This window comes from Cibotium barometz, chromosome 54 (assembly GCF_041138505.1).
Source record: "Cibotium barometz isolate CiBa-2024 chromosome 54, ASM4113850v1, whole genome shotgun sequence".
NCBI lineage: Eukaryota > Viridiplantae > Streptophyta > Polypodiopsida > Cyatheales > Cibotiaceae > Cibotium > Cibotium barometz.
The window spans coordinates 18,657,099-18,667,845 of NC_141099.1; the positions used below are offsets into that span (position 1 = coordinate 18,657,099).

Sequence of the window (10,747 nt, forward strand, 5' to 3'; positions counted from 1 at the left end):
TACTGAGCAATCATCCATATGTGAGGGAAAGCTCATAGGCCCATCCTCATGATCCAAAAACAGCTCTAGCAACAAAAGCATAATCCAAAGCCAGCCTGTAACCACATCCGAAGCCATCTTGTAGTAGCTCTCTAGCCGCTAACATATATGCATCAAGACTCCTGCTAGAAGAAGCTACAAATATGCCCTCAATGAAAAGATGCAGGGGGGAAGAGAGCTTGAGTTCTTGCAAGCACACACACACACTCACAAAACCCTAATAGAGAACACACAAGGTGAGAGGCTGAAAATCTTCTTCTTCTCTACTCTACACTCAACACACCATATACAAGAATAAGAGTACACACAATATGAAAGGTACTCAACCAAATACATACACGGGTTCTCTATAGTGTGAACCCGACTAAATGAGCTGGCGCTATAACTATGCCAGTCTCTAGAATGGCTGTCACACAGCCTGTCATCCCACTGGCCGCATATCACCCAAGATCTCACCAACCATGCCAGTGGTGTAAGTACGGGGCCTATCCCCCAGGCGGGTCATCAGTGTCCACCGCCTCACTAGAGCTGGATATCTCAACACTCCCCCTCGAGCTCAACTCCATCTCATGTACACCAAGCGAAGCCCTGAATCTGCGGAGCTTCTCTGTACCCAATGCTTTGGTGAAGATGTCAGCTACCTGATCCTCTGTGCTGACATAAACAAGGTCAAGGTCTCCTGCCAAGACCTTCTCTCTGACGAAGTGGTAGTGGACCTCTATGTGCTTCGTACGAGCATGAAAGACTGGGTTCCTGGCCAACTGTATACTGCTAATGTTGTCACAAAAAATGACAACTTGTCTATCCACTGATAGACCCAAATCTGCAAGTAGCTTTCTCAACCAAGCTACCTCACACGCTGCCATAGCAGCTCCTCTGTACTCGGCCTCCGTACTCGATAGAGCAACCGTAGGCTGCTTCTTGCTGCTCCAAGTCACAGCAGCACTCCCCAAAGAAAACATGAATCCACTGGTAGATCTTCTGTCTGAGATACTACCAGCCCAATCAGCATCTGTGTACCCATGTACACATATCTCTGTCCCAGTCTCATAGAACAGTCCACAATGTAAAGTAGACTTCACATACCTCAGTATGCGTCTCACTGCATCCAAATGCGGTTTCCGTGGAACCTGCATAAACTGACTCACCAACCCAACAGCATAGCTCAAATCTGGTCTGGTGATCGTCATGTAGATCAAACTTCCTACTATGCTCCTGTACATAGTAGGATCCTCCAAGATCTCTCCTGAATCTGCACTGAACTTGCCATTCTGATCCAATGGCACAGAAATAGGCTTACAGCCTATCATACCATACTTGGACAACATGTCCAAGCCATACTGTCTCTGCAGTAATCCAATACCATGTGGTGACCTAATCACCTCAATGCCCAAGAAATATCTGAGCTCCCCCAGATCCTTCATCTCGAACTTCTGTCTAAGCAAGATCTTTACATCAAAGATCTCTGCATCATGGTCCCCCGTAATGATTAAGTCATCTACATAGATGACAACAAGCACAACCCCTCTATCACCATGTCTCACATACAATGAGAAATCTGCATTGGCTACATGAAAGCCAATAGTGACAAGATATTCAGAAATCTTGTCAGACCATGCTCTTGGTGCTTGCTTTAAGCCATACAAGGCTTTCTTCAACCTGCAAACATGCTCGGGGTGACCCACATCCTCATAACCAGGTGGCTGCAACATATACACCTCTTCTTGCAAATCCCCATGCAAGAATGCATTCTTTACATCCATCTGATGTAAAGACCATTGCTTTGACGCAGCCACCACTGCTATCACAACTCTCACCGTTGCCATCTTGGCAACTGGGCTGAAAGTTTCCTCATAATCAATCCCATATGTCTGCGCATATCCTTTGGCTACCAATCTAGCCTTGTACCTATTTATGCTTCCATCACTGTTATGTTTAACTTTGTACACCCACTTGCATCCAATGGCTTTCTTGCCTTCAGGCAATTGCACTAAATCCCAAGTTTCATTTCCATATAGTGCATCCATCTCCTCATCCATAGCTTTCTCCCAATACACATTTCCAACAGCCTCATCAATGCATGTTGGCTCAACAACCTGCACAACCTTTGCCATATATGCATAGTGATGTGCCACATAACCATCATAGGTAAATCTCTGCACAGGATTTCTCACTCTCCCAGATCTTCGCAGCTTCTCATTCATGGCTTCCATAGCCTTCTTTACACCAGGTGTTCTCATAGCTGGGATCCCAAGCTCCTCATCAAGGCTCATATCTGAGCCACTAGACTCTCCATCAACATGAGAATGCCCTGCAGAAATGTCAGGCATACCAAGGGGCTCAACCACTTTCTCTTTTCCTTTACGTGATGTACTAATCACATTTGCAGGGCTGGTATTATGACGCAGCCTGCCACTCCATGGTCTATCAACAGACCCACTAGATGAGGACTCTCCTGGTCCACTCAAAGACTGTGATTGCTGACCTGCATTCTGTGCAACCACACTTCCACTCACATCAGCCCCAACAGCTTCTTTTTCAGCAACATACCAGCTGCTCATCTCATCAAACACAACATCCCTGTTTACCCTCAGCTCACGTGTAGCAGGGTTATAACACCTGTATCCCTTTTGCTCAAGGGAATATCCAATAAACACACATTTTTCAGCTTTCGGATCCAGCTTAGTTCTCAACTCATCTGGCACATGCACATATGCAATGCATCCAAAAACTTTCAGATGAGACAAATCTGGTTTTCTGCCAGTAAACCTCTCCTCTGGAGTTACATCATGTATGGCTGCAGTTGGAGTCCTGTTCATGATGTATACTGCTGTAGAAACAGCCTCAGCCCAATAGCAATGCGGCATATTCTTCTCTTCCATCAATGCTCGCGCAATCTCAGCAATGTGCCTATTTTTCCGCTCAGCAACTCCATTTTGCTGCGGAGTGTATCTGCATGTGAACTGTCTCCGAATACCATTCTTCTTCAAAAAATCAGAGAACTCATTGGAGAAGTATTCTCCCCCTCCATCTGACCTTAGGCACTTAACATATTTCCCTGTTTGCTTTTCAACCAAAACTCTGAAATTCTGAAAGTGAGTGAACACCTCACTCTTCTCCTTCATGAAATATACCCACACTTTCCTTGTGTGGTCATCAATGAAAGTGACATAGTACCTGTAGCCTCCCATAGACACGGTCTTCGTAGGACCCCATACATCTGAATGCACAACATCTAGTGCATTTTTGCTCACATATCTGTTACGTGGAAACACATGCTTTGTTTGCTTCCCAAATTGGCATGCTTCACATATTTTCTGCATACCTTCCACTTTAAATTTTGGCAGCCCTGTCACAATTCCTTTTGTCTGCATAGACTTCAATCTCTGCACATTTACATGTCCAATTCTTTTATGCCATATGTCTGTGTCTGCAACAACTCCTGAACCATTTGCAAACATCGCAGCACTCATTTCAGGCATGTCTACATCTAACGTAAACATTCTGCCCACTCTGTTGCCTTTTGCAACCAACCTGCACTTGTCTTTGAAATCTTCAACATAACACCCATCTGGGTTAAACCGAACCTGCAAACCCTGCTCAATCATCTGGCCAACTGAAACCAGATTCTTTGTTATGTTCGGTACATGAAGTACATCTGCAAGGTACTTCACTTTGCCATCCTGCATAGATAATGGCACATCTCCAACGTGGGCAATTGGATGAGCAGTGTCATCCCCTGTTTCCACAAAACCTGGTCTTTCCGGGTTCTTCATCTCCTTGAACCACTCCCCATGACTCGTCATGTGGTTCGAAGCGCCTGAATCCACATACCATACATTATCTTTTTGTGCTGCATCAACATTTTCAGACATGGCATTCACAACATGCTGCATAACAAACAACCTTTCATTGTCCTCATTATTTCTGCTTGAGGATGCATAGTTGTTTTGCTGCACTTTCCCATTTTGCATGTCAGCCTGCTTCTTATAACATTCTGACTGCACATGTCCAGGCTTACCACAATAGTAGCATTCACGTGCATCATTATATTGCCTTTGCCAATTTCCACGGCCTCTTTGACTCCCCCTGCCTCTGAATCTGCCTCTTCCACCTGCGTGTTGTTGTTGTTGTTGATTCTGGGACTGTTGTTGTTGCTGCTGCTGCTGGCCATAATTCTGATTACCTGTTCGGCCACCTCCTTGACCGCGTCCACGGCCTCCTCTACCTCGTCCTCTTCCTGAACTCGTGTAGAAAGCCTGTTGCTCTGAACTGTTTTTGCTTTGTGAAGACTGTTGGTCTTCACCCAAGCTCTTCTCTTCGATAATCAGCATAGACACCAAATCTGTAAAGTTGGGAATGTTTTTCCGAGTCTGAATAGACGTCTTAAACGCCTTGTATTGTGGCCCGAGACCACGTAGACAGACTTCCACCTTGTCATCATCATCTACTGAAACACCAATAGATGCAAGGGATTCCACAATACCCTTTATCTTCAGCGCATAGTCATTCACAGACATGCTCTTTTTCTCCACAGTATGAAGTTCATTCTTCAACTGTATCTTACGAGCCTTGGTATTTGTTTCATAAAGCTTTACCAAGGTGTCCCACGCCTCCTTGGGGGACTTGGCATCCTGAATGTGCCCAATCATGGTGTCCTGTATACTAATGGATAGCCAATACATAACCTTCCTGGCTCCTTGGTTCCAGTCTTTAAACTCTTTCACATCTGCAGCAGTAGGGTTTATGTCCGGTATCTCCGGTGCCTCTTCATGTTCACCTTCTATGTAGTCCCAAAAATTTTTTTCCCATCAGGAAATTAGTCAACCTGAACCTCCAAGCATGGAAGTTATTCTTATCCAGCTTCTCAGCCACAATCTGAGTTATCCCATCATTTGACATCTTGCCAAAAACACAACTTTACCAGAAACTGCACTCTGGTTTTTTTTTTCTGCACAAATGCTGTATTTTCTGCACAGCGGTACTGCAGTACTCTCAAATGTCACAACCAGTGACTTCAATGCACATACATACACCCAATGGCAACTGTAGACCTCTTTGCAGCACCCACAGTGTCTGCACAGTCAATCTGTCTTCCTGCAGTTCTTAAAACAGAGTTCTGCAAAGAATCGATGACTTACCCGCAGTGCTCGAAATCGCCTGCTTTCTGAAAAACGGAGGTCCAGACGCGTCCGAAACGCGTTTTCGGCCCGAAAATTCAGTCCGTATGACTACAGTCCGTAGGACTGTATAGTTGCCCTATAGCTTCACTCCCGCGAAGAAAGCTCCTCAATCGGAGATCGTTTGCCGGTGCCTCCCGTAGAGCTCCCGACAAGGGTGTAGTCACCAACACAATAGGGAAGAGTAGTTGAAGCTCTTACCCTCGTACCGCTTCCTGTGGTTCTCTTGCTTGCAGCTCAGCCCTTAGCACGAACCAGGCTCTGATACCATGAAAAGATGCAGGGGGGAAGAGAGCTTGAGTTCTTGCAAGCACACACACACACTCACAAAACCCTAATAGAGAACACACAAGGTGAGAGGCTGAAAATCTTCTTCTTCTCTACTCTACACTCAACACACCATATACAAGAATAAGAGTACACACAATATGAAAGGTACTCAACCAAATACATACACGGGTTCTCTATAGTGTGAACCCGACTAAATGAGCTGGCGCTATAACTATGCCAGTCTCTAGAATGGCTGTCACACAGCCTGTCATCCCACTGGCCGCATATCACCCAAGATCTCACCAACCATGCCAGTGGTGTAAGTACGGGGCCTATCCCCCAGGCGGGTCATCAGTGTCCACCGCCTCACTAGAGCTCGATATCTCAACACTCAAAACCAGCTATATGCCATAAGTAGTCATCCACTATGCACCCCATATGGCATATAGCACATCCAAACGTGAAAAGGGTTGCCACCATAAAACATGTAGTGTCACCTAAGCATCCACATGGATCAAAAGAACATGCTCCATACTCTGGATCCCCATAAGCATCAACTAGTGCATACACTCCATGAGTAGAAACATTATCGGTATGATGAGAGTCATGTGTAGTCATGTATGCATAATCATCTACCAAAATGAGTCATAGACCAACACTGAACCATCACTATCAAGCATAAGGTCTATGTGCTGCATACCACCAAATATGTGGTCCAGATGTGTCATCTGCTCATATGCATGCCCACTACCAAGTGCTGTCCAAGAATCACCATTGAATGTCATGCTCCACATCTGTGACCAAGAATCAAGGTCCAATGTGAACCAATCTGTTAATGACTCCAGGGCATCACTGAAATCAAACAGCTCGCATGTAGTGGCATCAAAACGATCTGGCATCGGAATGTAATCAAAGGCATAGCCTATGTCCACAAATGCATCCAGTATGACATCCCCAAAATAAAACATCTCATCATCCTGTGAGAACATCCAAGCATAACTAGATGCCATGTCCCAAGTAACTGCCAAAGAATCTACATCCATAGCATCGCCAAAAGAGAAAGTCTCACAAGTAATGCATGCTTGCTAAGCAATCGAGCACCCAAGTTAGACGATGAAGAAGCTAGCATGTACTGACCTTCATGTGTAGGCTCGTCTTCATCTTGGTCATCCTCTTCTTCATAGTATTGGTCATAGGCATATGACCTTGCATCATAATCCATACATGTGCGTACCGCTTTACCCGGCAATCACGGCACGGCGGATTCAAGCCATTCTCCCCCTGGGCCTCTCCTCCAATGCCTGAGGTACCTCACCATATTCTAGATTCTATGAATTGAGAGTGAGTACAATGTGTAGTGAGGTGTGCTTGCTTGAATCAAATGATTAGGTTGGAGTTCTTACAAGTATGTGGCATGACTCATGCCATACATTTCATATGATATGCAATAAGATCTAGTATGAACTCATGCTTATCCCTTGCTTCCACAAATCCAAAACATCAACACCATTACAAGTCAATTGATCTCAATAGCATCAATCCCATTGGCAATGCAACTCCAAGCACTAGTGAATATTAATGGCTTCAAGTGAATGACTCAATGGCATGAAGCATGGTCCAAAGCATACTTGAGCATTGATCACAAGCCCATAGCATCCCCAAATGACATAAGAGGTGCTTCATGCATCCCCATATTGCAATAGATGTGCTTCATGGCTTCTTACCACACTATGGCCAATCCCATAGCAATCAATGGATGACATATTGCAAGTGTCTAATCCATTAGCGCTATTGCATTCCCATAATGCTCAATGCCATGGAATAAGCCCCAATTTGCATCAATTGGAAAGATCACTCACCCAATTTGCATCAATTGGAAAGATCACTCGCCCATGGAAATCAACCGGCACTTGAATGTGATGATTGAAGCTTCTTCTTTCGATTTGTAGCTTTAATGGAAGCTTGAGATTTGATGAAGAAGAGTCCTCCCCATAAGCTTGATGGAATCCCCTTGTTCTTGATGCAGCCTCTCCATGAGCTTGATGGAATCCCCTTCAATCGCACGAGCTACAGCAACAAACGGCATGGAGAGATCGCTGACTTCTGTGCGCTGCAAATGGCTGGTCCTGAGCGCTGAAAACGGGCTGCAACTGTGCGTTGAAAAACGGAATAATCGAGCTGCTCATGTGCGTTGCAACGGCCTGTAAATATGCGCTTATATTGCTGTAAAATGGATGCAACACGGTGCTATGGCTTCAATTAGAAAACGGCCTTAAACAAAACGCTGCTACATAAGCTTGCGCCTAATCAAACTCTAGGGTAAGCTTAGCCATACAAATCGCATCAGTAGCAGTAACGTGGAGGACAGAAAAACGCAGCAAACGGCAGCCAGAAATGGTCTGGAAACATCAGCAAAGTGGCGCCCTAGATGACTGATTTCTCCATGGATAAAAGCTCCAATCACACACAATTGCTAGGATCAGTAGGAAGCTCTTGGAATGCTTCATCAAAGCCCTAAAAAATGATGGAGAAGAAGTGCTAATTAAAAAAACGTTTTGGATTAGTGAAGATTAATCGAAATTAGCATTAATTTTCTCCCAATTTTGGTCCTGCAGTTCAAATTTTGGTGTCCAAAGCCCAATTTTTGGCCAAAATTGACCAAAATGGAGCCTTTAGCACCCAAATCTCACCTAATCACTCAAGATAAACAGATTTAGAGCATGATTAGGGAGCATTAACCAAGGAAAGACCCAGAAAATCAAGAAAATGTAGAAATTTTTAGAATTTGTAGAAATCATGGATCAAAGACAATGCTCTGATATACCAATGCAAGAGGGGTGAGAGATTAAGGAAGATTAGTGATGGATTAGACTCATTACATGGAGTCCACACATGGGTTGAACTCATCACATGGAGTCCTCACATCATGGGTGTACCTCACCAAGGGCTACTCAATGGGAGAAAGCAACCACCAAACTTGCCTAAGCAAGGAGACCATATGTCATTAGTTGATAAAAGGTAATAAGATCCTTACAAAGTTATGAGCCATTGACTTATATACTTGGCCCATGGGTTCACACATATTAATGTCCTTGGCCCCCACATTAGGCCTAGCCCATAGCCCCATGCCCAATGCCCAAGGCCCACATGATACATCCATGTCCCCAAAGTGTACCCATGTGCCCATGGCCCATATGCCCATATGACCATGATCCAAGAAGCTCTGTTACACTTGATATCTCTCAATATTTGTAAGACTTGCTTATATGTAAAGGCTTTCTCATCATTAGTAGAGCCAATCATACTGAATCCATAAGGAATATCGGCCACAATGAAGGTGTATTCTTTTCTAGAAATAATATCAACAAGATTTGAGATAACACCAGTATCAACCTTGTATTTGAAGGTTTAGTTGGATGAAAAAACTCTTGTAGCGCTTCTTCAATTGGTGGAGCAGTATTTCTAAGTAGGAAGCGCTCTTTCTTATGTCTAGCATGATTCAAATGTATAATGAACTATTGAGGACAATCACTATCCTCAACCAGTAGCGCTTGATCTCTTCTTTTGTTTGGTATTTCTTGAGGGGAGTATAATATAGCCAACTTTAATACAAATAACATTTAGAAATTATGAGACACAAGAACCTAGCACAACCAACTTTAATACAAATAACATTTAGAAATTATGAGACACAAGAACCTAGCACAAAACATGTATCAAGAAAATCAACAAAGAAAAACTTTACTCATACTAATCTTTGTAGTCAATGGATATAAACATCTATTTTGAAACAAAAAGGATGTTATACATCCATTTTGAAAGAAACTAAATGTTCAACATATATTTTGAAATGAAATGGATGTCGAATATCCATTTTGTGCCAATTTGGATGTTGAACATCCGTTTTAACACAAAATGGATGTTAAACATCTAGATAGTGCCAAAATGGATGTTCAATACCTTCATGCATAGAAGAGAAAGAAGGTGATAAGCCTTTAAAAAATAGTAAGTGTCACTATTGCAGGAAACCAGGGCACTACATACATGAGTGCAAGAAAAGGCTAGAGAAGGAGAAAAAGAAAGAATCAAGCATGGCTATGGCTGATGCATCTGCACCAAGCGCAGAGAGAAGAAGGAATCTGCAAGTTTTGCTCAAGATGATTGGGCATGGACTATACATTGCACAATTATGACACTTCTGTTCATGATGTATGCATGTCAGTGGCAGAATCGGATGCTTGGAACTTTGACAGTGGTGCTAGTAAGCACATTACTTCACAAAAAGGTTTGTTTTCATCTCTGAAATCTGTCCCAAGTGCAGGAACCATCACATATGCAAATGGTTCCTTATATCTTGTCAAAGGAGTTGGTAGAGTTGTGCTCACTTCTGCAAATGGTGCTCTTTCGAAAGTTTTATATGTGCTAGGCATTAATAAGAACTTACTGTCAGTTTCAGCCTTAGCCTTGTCAAGCTTGATGGTAAAATTTGTGGATGACAGATGTACATTTCAGGATAGAAATGATGGTTATTCTATCATTGCCTGAGGTACCTTGTTTCATGGCCTATATAAGATGGATGCATTTGAGAAATTACAGCATGGTGCTTGCTCAGTCTATGACTAGTACTATGAGTGATGCAGAATTATGGTATGCACGATTTGGCCATCTGAATTATGGCAGTTTGTTACGCCTTCAGAGGCATGATATGGTGTCTGAGTTGCCAACTCTTGAGACCCCTATTAGACATGTATGTGAAGGCTATATTCTTGGTAAAATGAATCGGGCACATTTCCAAAGGATGGATCTATGAGAGCTATTAAGAAATTACAGCTTATACATATTGATGTAAGTGGTCCTATGAGGACACCATCTATTGGGGGATATCTCTTGTAATGGATGAGGAGAGAGCAGCCATAGAAGAATCTAGGCAAATGCCAAAATGACTTGTGCAAACATTGAGGGATAGCAAGTTGGCATCTCCTTTACCTAGCAGAACTCGTGCAGGTTCTCATCATGCAGATTATTCTCATGTGGATCATGTTCTTTTCTACTTTATGTAATGAGTAGGAACCTGTTTCCTTTGAGGAAGCACAAGATGATGATCGTTGGTGGATGCATGCTATGTAGGATGAGTATAACTCTATACTCAAGAATGACACCTGGTATTTAACAGATCTACCTCATGGCAAGAAGGCCATTGGTACTAAGTGGGTTTACAAGTTAAAACGCAAAGTAGATGGTAGCATTGATCGTTGCAA

General features: G+C 43.3%; 1 protein-coding gene across 1 annotated transcript; it reads right to left on the minus strand.

The window, feature by feature from the left end:
• Positions 1-5,885: 5,885 nt before the first annotated feature.
• Positions 5,886-7,997, minus strand: LOC147607912 (uncharacterized). The gene is made up of 2 exons (XM_086789780.1): positions 6,627-7,997; positions 5,886-6,522 (listed from the first exon to the last, which is right to left on the minus strand). The coding sequence occupies exons 1-2, from the start codon at positions 6,709-6,711 to the stop codon at positions 6,122-6,124; spliced, it is 486 nt and encodes a 161-aa protein (XP_086645906.1). The 5' UTR covers positions 6,712-7,997; the 3' UTR covers positions 5,886-6,121.
• Between the last annotated feature and the right edge of the window lie 2,750 nt (positions 7,998-10,747).